The 23,394-nt window shown below is 39.4% G+C and overlaps 1 protein-coding gene across 1 annotated transcript in view; it reads right to left on the minus strand.

The window, feature by feature from the left end:
• Positions 1–23,394, minus strand: part of LOC128738627 (uncharacterized) — a 420,925-nt gene that overhangs the window by 91,316 nt on the left and 306,215 nt on the right. Inside the window, exons 4-6 of the mRNA XM_053833956.1 lie at positions 21,638–21,828; positions 8,831–8,877; positions 8,566–8,711 (exon numbers count right to left, since the gene is read on the minus strand). Of these exons, the coding sequence (XP_053689931.1) occupies positions 8,566–8,711; positions 8,831–8,877; positions 21,638–21,828 (384 nt within the window). The remainder of the gene's footprint in view (positions 1–8,565; positions 8,712–8,830; positions 8,878–21,637; positions 21,829–23,394) is intronic.

Raw genomic sequence — 23,394 nt, forward strand, 5'->3', positions numbered from 1 at the left:
GGAGGTTAAAGGAAACCTCGTCCACACTTACGAGACTTCGCTTAAAACTTCAAGGACTCGAGTGTGACATCAGATATAAACACGGGCGTGAGAACGTTGTCGCAGATTTCTTGTCCCGTATACCGTTGAACAAGCTCGAGACAATCGAGAAAAATAAACCGAATCAAATTGCAGCCGTAACCAGGCTACAGCGACGGCAGCAGGCCGCGCAAAATGCGCATGATGGCGGCAACGACAATGCTGATGGTGCACAAGACTTGTCAAATATCGATGTTTCAGATAGCCAGAACATGGATACCGCGTCCAACGACATAGGTATTACATTTGATGAATATAAAGAAATCTTGACGCAAAGGCCACTTTGCGAAGATAAAATAAAATTTTCACGTACAATTGTAGGGAAAGACGCAAACACTCCCAATTTCGTAATTTTAAACAGCCGTACAGCCCATAGTGAGCTGTCAAAGCTATGCGATCTACCAAACGGCATGAAAGACTACTTAAAAGACGACGTAGTATTTATCCCAGATAAGAAAATATGGGGAATGATTTTAAACGGAAAAAACAACTCCATGATAGAGTGCGAAATTTTTTTCGAAAAGTTTGCGCGAAGTTTCCAAATAGGGGAAAGATTGTATGAATCAGAGGAGATGGTCAATATCACCTCATTTAGAAAAATTAAACAGCAGAACGTTGTAGACATAATAACGTTTTTTGCGGGATTTTTCGGAAAAAAAATTATATTGTTTAATGCTGATCAAGAGCGAACTAGTTTATCGGCAGATCAAATTGAAACGGTATTGCACGAATTTCATGACAGCCCACTTGGAGGGCATGTAGGCGCTAAGCGAATGCGTCAGAAAATTGGAACTTTGTATACCTGGACAAATATGCGCCGGGATATTGAAAATTACGTAAGGCAGTGTGATTCCTGCCAGAAAAATAAAATTTGCAAAATGAATAAAATACCAATGCGGATAACGACAACCGCATCAGAACCATTTGAAAAATTATTTATGGACATCGTCGTATTGCCCGAGTCCGATTGGGGGAATAAATATGGCTTAGTCATGCAAGACGACTTAACAAGATTTTTAACAATTGCGCCGATGGTCAATCAGGAGAGCCAGACGGTTGCCCAAACTTTCGTAGAAAATCTAATTTGCAAATATGGTGCTCCTCTGGAATTAGTCACCGACAATGGAACAAATTTCGTTAGCACATTGATGAAAGATGTGTGCAAAATTTTGAAAATTAAAAAAATAACCACAAGTGCATACCACCCACAGGCGAACGTGGTAGAAAGGTCGAATCGTGAATTAAAAATGTATTTAAGGCAGTATGTTGGCGGTAAGCCTCATACATGGGATCAACATCTGCCCTTTTTCACTTTCGAATACAACACAACAATGAACTCATCGACGGGGTACACGCCGTTCGAATTAATGTACGGCCGGAGAGCTAATATCCCGGCATCGGTATATAAACGACAAGACTTTGACGATTTAAGCTACGGTGATTACACAAAGGAACTGAAAAGTATATTTTTTGAAACACGCGCAAAAGCAAGAAGGATCTATTATTATCCAAAGAGAAACGAAAAGAGCTCTACGATAAGAATACTAATAATTGGCAACCCATGTGGGGAGATTTAGTTTTAGTAAAGGCCGTCCATACGGGTGCAGGTCAGAAATTGCAAAATAACTGGCGGGGACCATATGAGGTGGTCGAATTACCAAGTGAAATGACCACAGTCATTAAAAACGGAAACAAGTTAGAAAAAGTACATAATAACCGTCTGAAACGGTATTATGATTAAAAAAACATATTTTTTTTTAAACTGTGACGACACTTTTTTGTTGTCATATGTCGATCTTTAGGAAAAAAGGATTAACAGTTTAACATAGTTAGTTGGAAATATAGCGATTAGGAATAATTATTTGACTACATGACGCACATTTATACAGGAAAAAAAAACATACATAGATCATACGCGAATATAATGGCATATTTCAAAATATAAAAGGACATAAAAGACAATTCAAGGAAGACACTGCATGAAAGTTGGTATATAAAGAATATGGCGTATTGACATGAAAGGGATGGAGACTTGACCTGCTTTTATATTGTATGCTAGAATATTGGGAAGACTGATAGTTAGAACTTTCGTAACAAGGAATTTCAGAAAAGAAAAGAAAATTTAATAATTAATAACATATGTTTAAAAAAATTAACTAAGTATCTATTTTTCAGGTGAATTTAACAAAGGAGGGAAAGGAGCAAACCATATTTACAGACAGATGGCTGTCTGGCATTTGTTTTTTTATATATAAAATTTATTTTCTTTCAGATAGAAGCAGATATGCGGTACAAAGAGGCATTTATGAGTACAAGAAAGTTATAAGTAATAAGTAAAAGAAAGGGAGGTGGATGTAAGGACAGTAATTGGATTGTTGGTTGAATCTCCTGAAGGGAATTTCTAGTGCAAGATGGCTAGGAAGACTGTTGCAAAACAAACACCAGTTAGCCGAATAACTGGAGTAAGCGAGTGTGTGTGAATGTGATGAGTAAATGAACGGGTTTCGGCACCCGGAATGAATGTAAGCATGTATGACAGTTCTACCCAAGCCTGTTGCCAGAATCCTTAAAATAGGTGGACGCACCTACAGAGGGAGAGGGGAGGAGATATGCAGTTTCCTGCATATGTAAAGTGGATAAAGAAGGAACACGAGGACGAATAATAAAAAAATGAAAAGAGCGACTTAATAAATTACGTAAAGAGCGATTCAGCAGCAAGCAGAATTGACAGTTATTGACGACTATATAAATAATATACATGAATTCCGCGAAGAGAAGATAATGACGAAGAGGGATAATGACGAAAAAAAAAAAAATAAGGCAAATGACCGAAGATAAAGGAAACAAGAAAATTAACGGGTAACAGAGACCGCTTAAAATATGAAACAAATCTAAAAAAAATTTAGTACGACTTAAACAGAACAAATGATTAAACTAATAAAAGTAAAAACAAAATTTCAATGCATACTCTTATAAAAACGTTATAATGAAAAATAATCTATATATAAAAACCGAAAATGACTAAATACATAAACAATATGGGAAAATATGAGAAATATTTCGCCGGTGGGCACTTTCTTATGAACCTATGTTCAATCAAGTTATTAATATACATTTGCCTATTTTTATTCATTAAAACTGCATAGCTAGAAAGTATACAAAATAAACTTGCCCATTCTTCTATATTTTTGTAATCTGATAAAAAAAAAATCAAAAGACCAGTAGTATTTATAATAGGAAAAGATAATAAATAAAGTAAAATAATAACAGTGACTATCGAACATAGAGAGAGTAAAATTGCATTGTGGATAAAAAAAAAATGAGATGATTGTTGATGATTAATTATGGAAAAGCGAAGAAAATATTATAATATGAAATTCTTTATAACGTTGTCGTAGCTGACACTAAAATACTATGGTTTATATTAAATAATATATTGCAAACCTTTGTCTAGGAAACATGCAACATTACGTAGAAATACTACAACTTCAATGGCATTTTTTACGTCATGTTATATTTAAAAAACAAAAAAAAAAGAAATCGTTATTAGTTGATAGTTAAGCCTTTCACGTTAAATAATATAACGAGTAGGTACAGTTAAGTGATTAAAAATATTTTTGGAATGAATTTAGAAGAGATTTAATGACAATGTAAATTCCCCATTCGCAGTAGCGATTAATATTTTGGCAAAGCGTGCAGCCACTTTTAGACACTTTTAAGAAATTCAAACAAAAAAAATGTATATTTTCATGAGCAAATGCTATATTGTGATAGAAAAATAAGTACAATTATAAAATGAAGCGTTGCGATAAAAAAAACGACTCTGCAGTCCGCAAGGGAAGGATGTTGTGCCGTACCCAGGCACCGACGAGCTGAATGCTAGATCACCGGAAGCAGCGAAAGGCAACGGAAGTGGGAGAAGTAGCAAATGGCAAAGTACTATGACAACAAAAATAGCGAACGAAAAGGAATGTCAAACGAGAATACATATTATAATTATTATAATTATCAAGTTGATACCAGCACCATTTACCGAGAAGAACGTTTTATCAACTATGTCATAGGCGGCAACAATATTGCTTCAAAAGGCGAAATCAAAAATCCAACGCAGAAGGTTTTGCAGACAAAAAGGTCAATATCAAAAGGACATCATCAAATTAATCAAATTAAAATTAACGAAATAAAAACAAACCTGAAGCGAATAAGAGAAACGACAATATATACGAACATCGCTGGTCAAGCTATATGATATCAGCATACTCCATTCAGTTATTTAGACTTGACTACACCAGGAAGGCATTAACTGATATCACCAAACACCTAACCACTGCAAGACGTGTGTCTTGCAGCTCAATAAGAGGGGGGAGATGCAGCGCCACTCTTCCTTATTTTGCCTACCTGTATTTTAAAGTATATGCGGTGTGATATGAATTCCCCAGATGCATTACGATAAGCTGATTGAAGGATCGGCCTTCTGGCGGGGAAAACCCCCATTCACAACATAAGGTTTAATTTGATTTTGTTTTGTTTAACGGCGCTTGCTACCTATGCGCCAAATAAACTAAAGGGATATGTTATTGTTGGCCACTACCTGCCGCCCATCTCGCTAATGTCCATCATCATCATATCAGCATTCCATAGGCAGGACGTTTGCCTGTTTTCACACCGTCTGGACGAAGCATAAATAGGCGGACCGATGCTCACAATCATGGAATTTCCAACGAAGCCTACCGACAGCAGTTTTATTACCTGGTCTTAAGTTTCCTGTTTGTAAATTTAGTTTCAATAAAGACAGTCGTTATCTAGAGATAGATCATGCTTGTTTGGTTTCTTTAGATTTAAGTTCGCGGATTCCCCTCTTCCAGGTGGATCCGCGGCAGTCCCATACGCGGGGGCTGCAAATGCAATAAAACTCCAGCTAGTGTATTATAACCTTACGGTAGGACAAAATGAAATGGGAATGGAAATATTAAAACTGGTTTATCGGCACCATTTTGAAATCCAACATAGCACATGGTTATTCCACATGTAATTATCGCATATATTTTGCGTCATAAAACATGAATATGGACCTCTTTGGAAATCGGGTGACGGTCAATCTGATCAGGTCAATTTATGATCCAATTTGGTCGACGGTGTACAAAAGCCATCAGTTAATGGATGTTTGACACCATTTTGAAATACAACATGAGGGATGGTAAGCTTTAAACTTCATTTTTTTGCGCCAACGTAAGAACTGACGACACTATTAACACGGGGCATAACACGTTTGAAAGAACGATACGTTTTATGCTCCGTGTTATTAATGAGGGATGGTTATTCGATATTTTGCATGAGCACAGCTATTTGGTCTTTTATATCATTTTTTGGTAACGAGTCAGATATCAAAAATTTACGATTGACTCCATTTTGAAACTCAAAATAGCCGATGGATATTCAATATTTTGGATGAGAAACATCTCAGTTTTTTGGAAAGTGTCTGACAGTTGGAAGACAAACGTCAATTTTAGACGGCATTTTGAAATCTAACTTGGTGGGTGGTTTTCGATATATTGCATGATATATTTTACTTATTTTGACTTATGAATGAAGTCAGATATTTGAATAGTTTTTCTTATAACGATAGTCTTGACTGAAGTTTTGGAGCGTCTTAGTAGAATATGAAACCTAAAAATAAAAAATAAGGAAACTTATCCAATTTAATTCTACTATGTGTGTACACAACACATAGTAGAATTAAATTGGATAAGTTTTCTTATTTTTTATTTTTAGGTTAACGATAGTCTTTCCAAGAGACGAAGGAAATTGTGGAAGAAAGTAACGAAACAAACGTGTTGATAGTATCTGTAGGGCGAGACAAGACGTGAAGGCTCAAGTAACACAATTTTAACACTTCTAGCTGCAACAACTTGTATATGACCGGAATCAGTTAGATATCAGTTGTCATAACTACTTTTTAACAACTATATTAGTTTTTTTGTTTTACTTGTCTTTGACGCTGTCGTGGTCCAACGTAAATCTTTTTTTTATTGAAGGTGGAGGAGCGTTTGGTGAGAAAGAATGGTAGACTGGATTGCGAAACTTCGATGTGGGGTCAAACATATATTGCGTAGTTCAATTACTGAGTGAGACACTAACCCTCACTCTCTCGCTTTGCGCCCAAGTGCTTTGACAAATATACTATCAGTACACGACACCCTATATTAGACTGAAAGATTTGCGTATTTTGAAATCCAACATGGTAAACGTTTGTGTAAAACCCTTCAGCACGGATTTTTGAAAATCAGGTGACAATCAGACCCTTTTCAGTCTCAAAACTTCGTCATGGCGAGAATATCGAAAAATTGCGTTAGTTGTGACATTGAGTTTTCCCAAAAAAATCAAACAGTCTTAGTAGCAGCGTCATCTGTATGGCATCCTACAAGGTTATTAAGTAATGTATGCTCAGATGGCGCTAAATATGATTAAATTGGACCATTAATTGCTGAGTATACCGAATTAACTTAATAAACAAATGCAAAGAAAACATATTATATCGTCTGTTGAGTTTAAATGCAAGAAAAAAGAAAATGTTAAAGAACTAGCTGTGTAAAACTACATTAAATGCTGAGAACTTTAAACTTTAATCTCAAAAGAGCTCTAAAGACTTATCTCATGCTAGACCGACGCACACACTGGATTTTTCCCTCCAACCGAACCCTCTTGTTTTTCTGTTTTTTTTTTCAAAGCTACTCATCAACCATTCAAGTCACGATTCCCGATGTGTATGTACATACTTTTCCCACCTTGTGGCCATGAACCTGGGCCCCACTCTAGAGGCCGTTGCATGTTGCAGTGTCCTGCCGCGCGGAAGACACAGGATGCAATCGAAACGACGTGACGTGCTAAGGTAAAAAGGAAGAACGGATGGATCCTTGTCGGAGCAGCTTTTCTACGTGCCAATCAGAGAGATGCGTTGGCGAACCCCCTCGGCCGTTCTTAGCGACTTTTCCTCTCCCCCCGGACTAGCTACAGTGATATTCAGATGAGCACCTGCACACACATTCAAGTGTCTGGGAGAAGCAATCTAGACGTTCGTTTAACAATGCGACGGTCTGTCCTTTTACTTTCATTTGTCACGGAAAAGTGCACTGATGAATGCTGCGTAGATGCGGCATGCGGGGGAAAAGAAATGACGGGTGCATAACGCTATTTGTTTGTGCTCTTGACGAGTGCCGCAAGAATGTACAAGCCAGAGACAAAGCAATTAACTTGACACAGCGATGTGTTCGTCGCATCAGCTGCATCGACGTCATCGACAAAGCCCCGACGCCGTCTGAGGGAAGTGTCCTGGCGCAAGGACTTTTTTCACGGAGTAACATCTCGCACGAGACGATCGGCAATCTGACGGACGAAATTATAATCCGACGACTGGGAGGAAAAATCCTGCTACCGTAGCGAGCGAAGCACCTGGCCTCAAGAGGGTTAAATCTTTTACAGAGATCGACTACTCGGCGTTGTTCCGGCGTAGACTTCTTTTTGTTCTGCCCGTGCTGAGCCACTAATGTGAGATGATACGTGCAGAAGTTCTCGCTCGCTGCAGACCATGTCAGGCCACAGCTAGTAGATTGCATGTAGGTCCGGAATTCCACTCGAGCTCCGTTCGCCAGTACGCTGTCGGACTACGGAGAACGTGTACAAGGACAATGGTTAGCTGCAGAGACAGGCGTTCGTCTGGTTGGTTGGTCTGGAGCGAGCGGAAATGGCTGTAAACAGCGGAGACTTTCCCAGCGCAGCCAGAAGATGCCAGGGAAATGCTCGTTGCCTACAGCGGGCGGGCGTTCGAACGGAATGGAATGGAATGGGGTGGTTTGGGGCTGATTGCAGCAGCCAGTGTGGATCGTCGATATCTCATCTTTGTAAGTGGGTTTTCACGTTGCAGAATGGCTTCGTTTGCCAGGCAGACAGAAGCTGGATGTGTTTTATGATAGCCCATATTTCGTCGAGTGGAACAGCCATACTGGCAAACAGTTTTTTTTATTTCCTGGTTTATGTTTGTTGCAGTCTAATGCCAGGAAATGTGGTGGAAGTCATGAATTAATTAGTTGCTCTTTTAAGGCTCCAATTGAACTCATTTGTCATGAATTTTGCCCCATGATTTAGGCATCGTATCATGTCATCCGTTAATAGAATTTTTAATTTTTGTAAAGACATTTACAAATGATTGATTTAACTTAATCTATAATAAGCGCTCTGTTCTGTCTATAATAAGCTGTAGTTAAAACGGGAAGCTTAGCAGTGATAAATTCTCGCAAAAATTTGATAGCAATGCTTAAATTCGTTATGTTCTCGTCCAACGAAGCGGAAGTTTCGTTTTGCCAACGGGAATAACTTCCCGTTGCTGTGCAAGCAAGACTGTATAATACTCGCTCGAAATATATACAATTAACGCAGAAAAGCCTGCCCATTTATTAGGTTGACTAACGAACATGGAACATATTGACTTACCCTTGCCTGCGTCGCAGTGCCGACGCTGCTCGGTGCGCTTGTGCCGCTGCCATTATTTGGGTTTGATCTATCACGTCTATTAACAGTCTTTAATCCTCTCAAAAGTCGTGCCAGCGTCGTACGCTTTTTGCTCGTCTCTCGACCGTCTGTTCAAGTGGAAGAAGCACAATTTAATTCATATTTAGTATATCGTTATAAACGTATGGCATAGCACTGCCTGTTATGAGTGGAACTGAGCCTTATACCAGTACAGTAAGACACTTACCTGTGGGTGGAAATTCGTAAAAGTATGCCGAACGTGGACTGAGACAGCTGAAACGACAGAACGTAAAACAGAAACAGTCAATCACAATTAGTTAGAACAAACTCGAACGGAATAATTGAAACACTTGATAAGCTAGTCCAGACAGCAGGAGCAGCATTAATGGCGACGGTCCCGGTTTCGCGTCCATAATAATTAAAATTCAATATCGACTCGTTTCCGCTTCGCTTCGCTCGTGGCACAATCGAAGCGGGAAACAATGGGGCAAACCGTCAGAAAAAAAGGGAAATGCAAACAAAATATTTCAAATTCGCAGCTAATGAATCGCTTAACATTTCGCCGCCGGCAATGCATTACGGAATTGCGAAAGTGATTCCATTCCGGGGAATTCCGATCGGTATTATGTCGGTACGGCTGTTGGGCTCCAGCACTGACAGAATTTGTCCGGGGTGAAATGATGGAGGGGTCAAAATTAATGCAATGCAATGAAAATCACGCAACTATTGCGGCGCACAAAAAAATGAACAAACCAATCACAGCCAGAAGAATAAAAAAAACCCGAATTAATCCACCTAGCGGCGTGATCTAGCCTTTCTACTGCCACAATAATCATTATTTAATTTCGCAGGAACAGCTATAATTAACTTGTCTATATTTTTACATATCCGTTCCGTATTCCTCAAAATCCTTATTTGCCAGTAAAATTCACAACGTATTGCGTAGAATAATTATATTTTCTTTCCTTGGGTGCGTAAATACTTGTAAGCGTCATTTATGTTACTTGATGAACACCTTGTTTAGTTTTTAATAATCGGTTGGCCTTAACTTTCGGGCTTCAGAGCCACATACGAAACTTGTTTTGAATTGACAATATGAAATATGTGTTCATAGCAGATTTTTTGATATTTTGATATTAATACCATACGTTCAAAAGTTAGCATCTTTGAAAAACAAGAGTTCAGAAAAATTATTATTATACTTCGCTTTTGAAGAAAAAGGATATCGACAACAAAATGATTAATCTCAAAATTTTACTATTAGTTTGCTTGGCTTGAATTTTTCAATATATCTGAATTAGAAAAAATAACTTAATAGAGCATTAGATATGAAAAAGAGAAATTGAACTTTTTCTTAGCTGGCGCTCCTTCAAATAATTATTTTTGCATGAAAATCAAAACTTAAGCTTCTTTTGAATGTACTTTCATGAAAAGATAGTCTTGATTAGCTTAATCGCATCGTTTTTACAATGTTAGAGGGTTAGGAAAACAAGATGAGGTCGAAAAATAGTGCAAAAGCTGCGCCATAAACATGCTTGAGAATGGGAAATATGATCGATATGATGTCCAGTGCTTGTCATTTTTGATTTATTTATTAAAACATGATACATGACATAAGACATCTGTCCTTTAAAATGTCACTAACGAAAACAAATCTTACAAAATTACTACCGTGCAACGTTTACTTCCTATTTTTCATGTAACATTTCTAAGCTCTAGTATCTATTGATTGAAAAGAGTATCTATTGATGCGCAAAATTTGTTTGAAATTTGTATAAATTTATTTGGAAAAATCAACTCACTAGTATTTTTAATCCAATATACCACTATATCTACATGCTTAAATTAACTTCTGTTCTTTGCTTTTTGCTTTTCTTGTACAACTGTGAATAACAGCAAGTGAAGAAAATGACAATTGAAATCTGAAATCAAAGAAAAGAAAACACTTTTCAATTGAATCCCACTATTTAATATTTATTTGCAACAGATACGTAGTTCGCCTACGACGTGCAGGCTTCATCAGTATCGAAGTTTTTTTTTCTTTTCTTTGATTTCAGAGTTCGTATTCCACAAAGAGGCTTTAAAAACTTCAGACAATTGACATGTTTCTCACTTTTCTTGAATTTCATTGCAAATTTAAAAAATGCAAATTGTCATCACATACACACACATACATACTACATACATACATACATACATACATACATACATACATACATACATACATACATACATACATACATACATACATACATACATACATACATACATACATACATACATACATACATACATACATACATACATACATACATACATACATACATACATACATACATACATACATACATACATACATACATACATACATACATACATACATACATACATACATACATACATACATACATACATACATACATACATACATACATACATACATACATACATACATACATACATACATACATACATACATACATACATACATACATACATACATACATACATACATACATACATACATACATACATACATACATACATACATACATACATACATACATACATACATACATACATACATCACACACATGTCATACATTGAATACAATCAACATTTGATTGATATGTTTTGATTTCAAACGTTTTAACGGTTTAATATACGGTGCTTAAGTGTTAAAGTTTGAATAACTTTTGAATGAACCGTCCGATTTTAAATAACTCGGTTTCGTTTGATAGATCTCAGCAGTAATTTTCAAATAATCATAAAATGTGTGATGTTTTTCATTAAATTAATGCTTATATGTTACATAAATATGTTTTAATACTATTTTTTCACATTTCTTTATGTAACTTTCAAACTACAAGTCCAATCATCATGAAATTTGGAAGTTAAGGGTTTGCAAGGCTCCTCTTTCATATGCAATCAATTTTGTTCAAATCGGTTAAGAGACCTATGAGATAATGAAGTCCCATATTTTTCGTATTTTTATACATAACTTTTGAACTAAAAGTCCGATCAGTATGAAATTCAATAGCGACCAATGGGACACCTAGACCTTTCATTTGACACTAAGAACATTAAAATCGGTCCAGCCATCTCCGAGAAAAGTGAGTGAGATTAAAAGCGTCACATACACACACACACACACACACACACACATACACACACACACACACACACACACATACACATACATACACACACACAGAAAATGCTCAGTTTTCGGAACTGAGTCGAATGGTATATGACATTCGGCCCGCAGGACCTTCTTTCCATTTCCGGTTTTCCAAGTGATTTCTATACCTTTATACTATATATTTATATAGTAGAAAGGCAAAACGAGCATATCAACAAAAAAGCTGATTGAACTTTGATTTGCGGTGGCGCCAATCCGTTGTATTTACAGAAAATAAAAAGCAGAATAAAACAAAACAATCACATTTCCAATGTGACCGTGTTGAAGGGAATGTTTGTTTTTGTAAATCAGTTTGTTTGAGACGGTTTTTTGCAAAGACATGAAAATGTTTGACTACTTTTTGTTCGATTACGTCAAGTCTTTTGCTATGCGGCTACACCAGCAACGACTGGGATGGAATTGAAAAACAATATTGCAAAATACTTGAAAAAGTGGTGACAAATCAGATCTCTGACAGGGACTACCTCAAACGTAGTCGCGGCCAGCACTTGAATTAAAAAATATCATCGAAAGTGAATGCATTTTTTAGTTCATTTTTTAATTAAACATTAGTTCAAATCTAAGTTTAATACACTTGTTTAGCGAGTATTGAACCTTCTAAAAATCACGCAAGAAAAAAATAATCACATGATGGTATATCCCTAAATTGGTTAAGGAAAGCTATACAACCAGGTCAGTAAGAATACATAAGCAGAATTCAGACATTGCAGCTCTACAAAGCCATAAATACTAAAGATTAAACTATACTTTCTTCAACAATATTGTAAACTAGCTGGTTGCCCGATCTCACTCGAAACTGCTTTATCTCTCAGCCACAGGTACATCTGTTATTGTAAAAAAAGTTCTCATAATGCAGGAAACAAAACCCTTTTTCTTCATTTAAATGTATGTACTCCATTTGTCTGCTCCGCCTCCCTTTCGTTATCCACTAGCCACTTGTAAATCTATCTTTTCGATAAACCCTATAAAGCGAGACAAAGTCTTTTTTACGTCTTTGAACCTCACATGACGGAACGGAACGGAGGCTAGCAGGATAGGGTTACAACTCAATGCGTCGAAAACCAAATATATGATAGGAAGAGGCTCCAGAGAAAGTAACGTTTGTCTCCCACGTACAGTGACTATTGATGGTGATGAACTGGAAGTGGTTGATGAGTTGGTATATTTGGGATCTCTGGTCACCGCCGACAACAATACGAGTAAGGAGATCCAACGACGCATTCAAGCTGGAAATCTAGTCTACTTTTCCCTCCGCAAGACGCCTCGATTTAGGATCATTCGCCGCCGCACAAAGCTGACGATGTACAAAACGCTAATCAGACCGATAGTCCTCTACGGACTTGAGACAGTAACTTTGCTTACGGAAGCCATACGTGCACTATCCGTTTCCGTACGAAAGGTGTTGCGGACTATTTTCGGCGGAGTACAAACGGAAAGCGGAGAGTGGCGGAGGCGTATGAATCACGAGCTACAGGCACTGCTTGGAGAGATTCCTATCGTACACATGGCGAAAGTTGGGAGACTACGGTGGGCCGGTCACATCGTAAGGATGCCGGACGACTGTGCAGTGAAATCCGTTCTTTTTAAAAATTCCACCGGCACCAGGAATAGAGGGGCCCAACGTGCTAGATGGCTCGACCAGCTAAAGCCGACTTGCGTGTATCGAGACGCGCAACGAATTGGCAAAGAGGTGCCCAGCACCAAGTATAATGGAGAGGAATGCTTTATACGGCAAGAGCCACCCCGGGTGTCGGCTACTAAAGGCTGCAAGCAAGCAATTTCCCATGTTAGCCAAATTTGATGAAAAACCGCCCAGGTGTTCCAGAGTTATGGCGAGACATAAATTTATACTCACGTCCCCTTTATGTACACGTCCCCGTCCTAATCAGCTCCCTCTTCTGTCACGTAATATCTGTTTGCTTTCTGAAAATCACAATAACGGAAGAAAAACAAAGCCTTTTTCTATAATCTATATATCTCTCCTCGATGAACCCTGGGGAAGGTTCAAGTCCAAATTTGTGCTGGGACAGCTCTCTCTCTCCACCAAAGCCCAATACCGCTCGATGGGGCGTAACAATATATGGACTCTATTAGGATCATACCATTCCAAAACATCTTTGGCGCAGTGACAGGATGCCTAATCAGGCCAAAACAGTGAGGGTACATCATGGCTGTGTAGGAACGGTAACAATCGTTTCTGCAGGCATTTTTCATGGTATATTTCCTTATTACCCGTTCCCGCAGTGATGTAACTTTTGCTTTCTCGACCACAGCTGCATATGGCCTGCCATACTAAATATTTTTTGGGGAACTTGGCATTTTTCTTTGTCCTAAAATGCTCTGCAACGCCATTCCGTTTCATGGCACTGTAAACAGACATACCAGGAAGCTGTTTAAAGTCTTCTAGGACATACGTTTCATCGTCCATTATAACGCATGAAAACTTCGTTAAATATTCGCGATAAAACTTACGAGCGCGTGTTTTGGCAGTCGTATTTTGCTCATCATTACGGTTTGGCACAGTTTGCACCTTGAAAGACTTCATGCCTTGTCGTTGCTTAGAAGTGTGCACGAATGTTGGCGGCATTTTTATTGGTACGTACAGAAAGATCTGCTCGCCTCCGTAATATTTGTTTTACCTTCGCACATTTCTGGTGGTTCCTCAGATCCATTTTTGTTCCACTTCCCTTCTTCATAGCTGTTGTCAAGCGAGTATCGAACGTTTTTAAAACACTGTGAACACTGCTTGGAGGAAATCTAAGCTTTTTGGCAAGTTTTCTTAACGAGAGATCCGGATTTTCATTGCGACCGCACACAATTGCTTTTCGCACCTGCTACGCCATTTTACGCTGAGCGCTTGTAATATAAACAAGTGTTATATTGTCAGAAAGAACAGACATACGTCTACCATTCTGTAAAATATTTCACTCATTGTTAATGTATTTCCGAAATTGTGCGTGTTTAGGGGTGTCCAAATTTTATCGCGAACAAGCCTTATGTAAACATTGCTGTAGAAAATACTATGACCTGTGAAAATTTATGGTAGTTTTCACGATATATTTCTGAATCGAATAAGGTACGAAGTTTGCCGGGTCAGCTAGATTATAATATATACAGCAGTTCACCGAATTATTCAGTTTCGAATAAGAACGTTTCCAATAAGGACGGTCTCGAGTAATTTCATTAAGGTCGAACGTCCTTATTGGAATCTACGTAGCATATGGGAATTGACTTAATTGGTTCCAACATGGAATAACTCGTGATCCTGACCGTATAGAACGTTGGTGTTTCTTGACAAAGTTGTTCAATAGATCAACGGGTTTTCATTGGAATATAGTATTTCGGAATAGTCTCACTACGTGGCGCTAGTATATATGTAATATTCTTATATAGGCTGTATCTTGCGCTGCTGACTGTCTAGAAAGTAGCGGTCTTCGGTAAGGTTACTGAAATAACTGCCTCCTTCAAGGTGGTATGGAAAATAGTGCAGAATTGACTCAACCGGCGGCGCTAGTATATATGTAGTATTCTTTTTTTAAATTTTTTATTTTAATGTGATTTTAACCATTGGTCGTTCACCAAGTATGTAGCATTCTTATAAAAGTTGAACGCTCAACGCTTAATTTTTTTTTCTAGCAATATTCACTGCCTACAAACAAATTGAGTAACGAGCCAAATATTAACTAAATTCCCAATTAGTTGAATAACCACCATCACTTAAACAACCTTTCCAAAGAAAGTAACTTCTTGTATTACCAAGATCGTGAGTCATGGCAAATACAAAAAATCATGTATACACTAGCGCCGTCAGTTGAGTCAATTCTGCACAATTTTATATACCATACATTTTACATCTTGAAGGTGGCAGTCATTTGAGTAACCTTCGCGAAAACCGCAACTTTCTAGATAGTCAGCAGCGCAAGATACAGCTTATTTAAGAATATTACATATACACTAGCGCCACGTAGTGAGACAATTCCGAAATACTACAATCCAACGAAAAACTCTTGGTCCGCTGAATAACTTTGTCGAAGACACCATTGTTCTACACGGTAAGGATCACGAGTTATTCCATGTTGGAACCAATTAAGTCAATTGCCATAGGTTACGTAGACTCCATTAAGAACGTTTCCATTGAGGCGGTCCCTATTAGCGTTCCTATTGGGGGGATTGCTGTATTAACAATAAATAAACAATATATATAAACAATAAACAATTGTGTCTGGGCGCATATCAGCCTTTGAAAATTTCCTGAAGTGCATTGTAGGTATTCATGAAGCGGGAAGTTGGATGAATTCTGTGAGTAGTTTCTAGTCCGCAACGGCGGCTCGAAGGTTCTCTTTCGCCGTAGCGGGACTGGACTATAGTTTAGTATTAATCGGCTGGTTGGAGAGGTTGGCTCACAGTTCATTCTGCAAGAATATTCGTGAAGAACACAATGTCGGCTGCCTTACGCTTCGAGAGGGCCGAGTCAAGGTCTACCAGACAACACAGATCCTGATAAGGGGGTAACTGTTCTCCGTTCCATCGGAGATTTCTAAGAGCAAATTTAACCATTCCCTCTTCTGGATTCCTTTTACGCGCTGAATGTGATTCACGTACTGCGGGCGCCATATTACGCTAGCGAAGTCCACTTTTGCTTTGTAGATTGCCAATATAGTATGAGGATCATTGAGGTCACGGCCAAAGCTTCTAAGGGTTTCAAGCTATCCTTGACTACATTATCAATGTGTCTATTGAAGAAGAACATCCAGTCGAATGTTACACCCAGGTCACGAACATATTCTGTACGCGGCACTACTATACTCCGGTAAACGTAATTAAAGATCACGGGGCTAACTTTTCTGGTGAATGTCGTGAGTCTTGTCAGTCTACAGACTGAGCACTTGTCTGTATTTACTTTTAATCTACGGGTTTCCCAGTACCTTCCTACATGCGCTAGGTCGAGCTAAAGAAGAAAGATTTTTACATCGTCTGTGTAAATTAGAATTCTTGCGTGCAGGCTTGCCATTTCCTCACTCATTGTGCAAAAAGTGCAACTTTTTTCATTCAACACAATGAGCAGAACTGCTGCCACAAATGAGAAATACATCCACGCAATGAGAAACAGACCAAAAATAAAGAGAAATATAAACAAACTTTAGATTCTCATTGTGCGAAAAATGAGAAACTTCCGAAATCGCTCGTACTGCAGCAAGCAACGGCACGGAATTACATTGTTGCCATATCTATCATCCACCATCGTCATATGCAACATTTTTGCACTGTTGCCTCTGAGAGAAGTCTAAACAGTTTTTTTGTGCCATATCATGGGTAGCCAAAAAGTGTATTAACACTTTGTTGCTCTGTTTATTCCTCAATGAGACGAACAATGAGCAGGTTGCTGAGCAATCGCGAACAGTAAAAAAGAGAAAAGTTCAAACAAAACGGAGCAACATAAATCGCGACTGAGTAAAGTGTGAATTTTTCTCTTCTCTTTTGTTATTCTGAGGAGGAATCATCCCTGGTTGCGTGGGTGATATCATCAGGCAATTTGTTCATTAGAATCACTAACCATAACGGTCCTAAGTGACTACCTGGTGATACTTGAGAATGTACGATAAATGAGTAAGATTTGTTGCCAAGAATTTTAACAAATACTCTATGCTTTAGATACGATATCAAGCAGTTGTTCAACGGACCTTCAACGTCAACCTCTTCAACTGCCCCCAAGATACTATTATTGCTAACGGCATCAGGCGCTTTGCTCATGTCAGTATATATGCAGTCCACTTGAAAACCTTTTGAAATGCGTTCCGCATAACCATTGAGATGAGCTCACGTAGGTTTGTAACAACTGATTTCTTCTTTAAGAATCCGCGTTACACAGAAGAAATACGTCCGACTACATTGTCGTAAAGCTGATGATAAAACAGGTAAACTAACGATTAAAAGAGTTTCGGAACAGCTGATTGTATAGCAACTCCACGATAATTTTCTTCTTCGGCTTTGGCATTTATTTTTATTTGCCGAAATGATCAAGGGGTTTCCCGTCAGACGTATAAGTGCGTAGTAATCAGAGATTAATTTTGTAATTATTATCGAAATAAGGTCATTGCAAATCATATTTAAAGTTTTTGTCACCCCCCCCCCCCCTGGGAATTTGGCTTGAAAAATCTGGGGGCAAAAAAATAATTTGTAGGATATGAGTCAAATTTCTTTTTATAAAATCAATTGTCTGTGGGCTCTACAGTCTGAAAAACTCGAGAAATGAGTCTCCGAGTTGAATTAACGCTTCTAGCACGAAACAGAAATGGAATTTCCGGAAATCGTCCAAAAAAATTTTCCTTCATTTTTGTCTTTTTTCGTATATTTTTGCATAGAAAATAATAACGTATATATTATAAGCAAGAATAGATTCGGTTTTCACGTTTAAACCTTAAATAAAAATTCTTAGAATCCATGTTTTTTTTTGCTCGATTAAAAAATTCACTTTGTTTTTTTCGCCCCCCCGTGTGGCCGAACACCGGAAGGACAAAAACTTTATAAAATATTTGTAATGGCCTAATTAGGGAATCAATAGTATAGTATAGCAGTATAGCAATCCATGATAACCTTAAGTAATCTTTGGTAATCGTGATCAAGTTTTAGTAGCCACAAGGGCAAGTTTGGTTGGTTGGCTGGAAAACTGAGAAGAGGCTATCATGCATTAATTATTGTTTTTTTTTCCTTTTTATTTACTCGGTCATGACGTTACCTATTTTGGAAAAGGAGGAAGTGCTTGTTGTGAAGAATGTAAAGACTAAAAATATACTGGGTTGTGCAGCAGCTGGGGCTCCCAGCACCCACGCTCTTTCGCTTGGCACTTGAATATTTTATTCACTAAACTACAGCCGCCCATTATGACCGCGTATAGAGTGATATACGAGTAAATAAAAAGAAAAAAAACACGCCTCGTGGTGGTTTTAATAACGAGACTTGCCGGAGCGACTGCCGGCAATGCACTGCTTGCTTCTATCGCACTAAACGAGTAGATAACAGTCTATTTTCTCGGCGGTAGAAACAAAGAGCAGTCATACAAAAATCGTATCGTCGCATAGAAGTGTGTGGTTCGTATACGGGAATGATAGAATTGAGAGAATAAGACACAAATAGGTATTAGAATACCTAATAACGGGCGGCAGTAGTTCAGTAAAGTAAAACATGCAGGTACCAATCGAAAGTGCGTAGGTGCGAGCCTCAGCTGGAAAAGATAGCATCGCAGTGGAGCTTGTTAAAATGGGACCAGAAAAGCAGGCCGTTTGTATGCACCGGCTAATTGTTAGAATTTGGGATACGGAACAGCTACCGGAGGAGTGAAGAGATGGGGTTATCTGCCCGATCTTTAAAAAGGGCAACAAGTTGGACTGTGAGAACTATCGAGCGATCACCGTTCTCAATGCCGCCTTTAAAGTGCTGTCTCCAATCGTTTTCCGTCGACTATCACCAATTGCGAACAAATTTGTGGGAACTTGTTAAGCCGTCGGAGGTCGGTCTACAGCGGATCCAATATTTACATTGGGGCAGATCCTCCTAAAGGGCCGTGAATACAGAGTTCTCACACACCATTTTTTTTTTAGATTATAGTCACTTTAACAGCTTATGTAATTCGTGACTTCTGCGGGATTGGGATTTGAACCCGGGTCCTCGGCGTGAGAGGCGTGAATGCTAACTACTACGCCGGGACTGACCCCTCTCACGCACCATTTGTTCGTTGACTTCAAAGCTGCACTACCCTGGAACTACCCTGCAGAGGCCCTGATGTTTGCCTCAAATCCGGTAGAAACAAGACGATCAGGAGCACAGAGAGCAAAATGATTAGGCCAGGTGGAGCGAGATCTGGCGGAGAGTACTCGGTGTCCGAGGAATCGAAGAGCGGTAGCCAACAACCGAGTTACATGGAGAAACCTTGTTCAACAGGCTTTGTCTTAGGACGGCAAGCCACTCAAGAAAAAAGGAAGAAAAAGGGGCGAGCTCCACCTGCTATTGCACAACCCAATATATTTTTGGTCTATTATCCAAATTTTCCAATTCATACATCATCAGACACCTCTTTTCTGCCATTGTCGAAATACTGTTGTATACTGAAAAAGTCACTATTCGGTAACCCTTGCGGGCCGGTGAAATCATTGGTCCGCTTTTCTACAAGAATTATACCCGCTAGAACAGCGTAACGAATAACATTACTTTTTAGACTTTTATGTTTAACTAACTTTTTTGTTGGGGAAGAATAAATGCTTAATGCGAGAAATGTAGATTCAGGCAAACTGAAAATTCTTTGTATTAGGCCAAACATATAGATTTAGCGAAGAGGAGAGGCGAACTCACAGCTCCCAATCTGCCCTAGTTGAGCGTGTTGCTTAACTAATTACACCATTCTTCCCCAACAGAAAAGTTAGGCCGACTGCTATACGTCGTTAAAAAAAAGAAAGAAAAAAACTTCTATTTGAGAAGATTTGTTATTTTCAATCGAAAAGACACATTGATTTCAATTAAATATCAATAATTATGACCAGCACCAAAACTGTGTTGTTCTTGTAAATCGTACTACGCGTACTTTCATGCAAAACGATACAGAACTTGCCGAAACTTTAATGTAGACCAGAAGCTCGCAAAAAAGAAACAATCATTGGATCGATCATCGCTCAGCAGAAACGTCCACCGGATTTACCGCATAATCAGCCAGTCGGGTAGATGGCTGTCGCTGTATTTTTCTCCCTCCAAACCGGGTGACAACCGCTTAAACAATAACAATATTTTTACGATAAAACATGCTCACATTAATAAAATATGAATAATTTATTGCAGTATAATCGATACCGGCCCAAGCCAGACGGAAAAAAAGAAGTGCGAAATGGTCCCATAATCCGTGATACGCGGTCTGAATTCTGGGCAAATGGCACACGGCACGGGAAGCGGCCGGATACGAAGACGAGAAGCGGGAGCAGCTGCTAATGGCCAATCGGTGTGGCTTCATTGGCTGTTTATTCAATGGCTTTTCCGAATTGTGTTCTCTGTGGATGTATGTATGTGCGTGTCTGTGTACGTTTACATAAACCAAATTGGCTGCTGACTTGTGGAATTTTGCGCCTTGCCGGAAGCAATCCCGTGGAGAACGGTAAGCGGAGAATCCTCGCACATTTTCACATTGTCGCGAATCCGTTGCGATTGGCCAATTCTTCGTTCGCATACCAGCGGGCTGCTCAACTGGTTTCTCTAACACACCGAAGCACCAAACACCATTGATTGTGGACAGTTGCAAGGGGAACCCAGAGGAAGGCCAAAGCTATAAATTAAGAACCAAAGGACAAAAAGTGATCAACCGAGGGAAAATTTATCGATGTTTCACGGTAGCCAGTGCAGCAACATGGTTAAGAATGGAACCATAAGCCAGCGCTCGCGCCTAAACTGAACGTCGGAAAGCGTGAATGAACGTTTCCACTGGCTTCACGATACTAAATCTGGCCACATGAAAAGTGTCCTAACCGTAGGCGAATATTTTGATAAAATAAAAACAAACGTCTGGCCAGCCAGCGTGCGTTGCTTTATTTATTTATTTAGTTATTTTTTGCCCTCCGCCACGGCTGTGCTTCTATCAATCAGGCTGAAATAGGTCCAAATAGGAGCTCTGAAAACGTTCACGACACCCCGTCGGGGCTCGATGACCTATGCATGCTAGCAAACCGAACCGGGGTTACTTCACATGCTCCGACATCAGACAGCTGACAAACCCACCGACGACGGCCGGCAGCCCCACGGAGCATTCCTCTTAACCCACACCCACCCCAATGATTGCACACTCTTACACTTACCTTTGCTGTACGGCAGCACTGTTCGCAGGTACATTGGTGGAGGTTTGTGATTGTTGCTGTTGGTTTTGCTGGGACTGTTGCTGTTGTTGCTGGTGCTGCTGCAGTGTCGTTCTGGCCACCCTCGGGGCAAATACACCGTAGCCGAAGCCATAAATTTCGTCCTCCTCCTTATCGGACAGACAGCTGGATGGCTGCAAAGAGTGGAAAGAATAAAACACATTAGAAACCCTGTCGAGAGATGTCCAGCTAGTTCGAGGGATATGCGGGTGGGGTACCGAGCGGGGATAGGCTTATCCCATTAGATTAGTTCGTATTAAAACCACGGTAGATAAATCAAAACGCGCACTTCTTTAAAATTACATCGAAGCGACGGCTGATCTTCTGGAAAATGCTTCTGAAATTCCAATTTCTTTGTTTCCTTACCATTCACGTTTATCCCAATTCAAGCCAAGATACGTTTTCCGAAGGGCTCTAACGAGTGGTAAATAAGTTTAATCCCTGCCCTATGTTTTATATATTTATTTGCAATTTAATTATAGCAATTAAATGTTCGCCGTGTACTTTGTGTTTGCTGTTTTTATCGTACCGAAATGTCGGTGCCATCGTTACTCGGGCTGGCGTAGCCGGAGGGGAGGGCGCTGCTGTTGTTCTTCGGTGTTTTCCTGTTTCGAGGATCTGTTTGATCCTACATAGGTACCTATATGTGAATGACTGAATAGCTAGCGGTACCAGTCGGCACCGATAAGAGCGACAGCAGCGCAAAGATGGCTTGCGGCGAAGTTGTATGAATTCAATATCTGCGTATAAGTTTCGTTTACTGAAAACTTTGACTATGCTATGGTGTATCGATTATAAAGACACTCAGATGGAAAGGTCGTTTGATGAAATAGCAACTATCGTATAACTATTAAACTATATTAAAACGCTGCTCGAAGCGATAAATGCACTAAAGCGAAGGCTTTCAACCGGCTTATCTTACGATAACGAGCAGGTTTCATGTCAAATTAACGTTGTGGTTAGGTTTCCAGAATTCAGGTGATGCAAGAATCTAAAGTGAAAAGTAAAATTTTCATTTCATGATCCTACCGTTTTGATTTCGATCTTCAAACTTATCAAATACTGAACCCCACAGTGGTTCTTAGCCTCTTATCCAGCAACTTCTCCCCCTACCGCCTCGTGGTACCTGCTAAAATACGAGCAACCTTAGCGGAGGTCGGTTAACCAACCCTAGAGGAAACGAAGGTAGTATATCGACAGGAAGGGAGGCACTCCTGTGAACGCTCGTTAGCTTTGAGCGTCTGTTCTCATGACAATTTCGGCTTTTGATAGCTTGACGATCCAACCAAGTGGGCAGTTATATTCCGGGTTAGGAGCGGCTTACGACAGTGTCTGATCCGGAGCGGGCGGCTGAATTAAGAAACGTGGTGTTTCGACACTAACGCTAAGATGGCAGTCCCATCACGAGACTCGGTAGCGTGGCCCTGATAAAGTAACCTATCAAAACCAACTGCTACAAACATTCATGCATATACGGATCGGAATATTCGGTATCGACCTTGCTGACGAAACAAGAACGGCAGGTGGCGACCGGATGCTGCTTGAACAGCTTGAACCCCGCAAACTTATCGTCGTAGCTCTGCACTAACGTGCCTTTTTTGTTTTACTTGTCTCTGACTTTTTCGCGGTCTAACGTAAACTATTTTATTAAAGTAAAGGAGCGTTTGGTGAGGAGAATGGTAGACAGGATGAAACGGCGA

This window comes from Sabethes cyaneus, chromosome 1 (assembly GCF_943734655.1).
Source record: "Sabethes cyaneus chromosome 1, idSabCyanKW18_F2, whole genome shotgun sequence".
NCBI lineage: Eukaryota > Metazoa > Arthropoda > Insecta > Diptera > Culicidae > Sabethes > Sabethes cyaneus.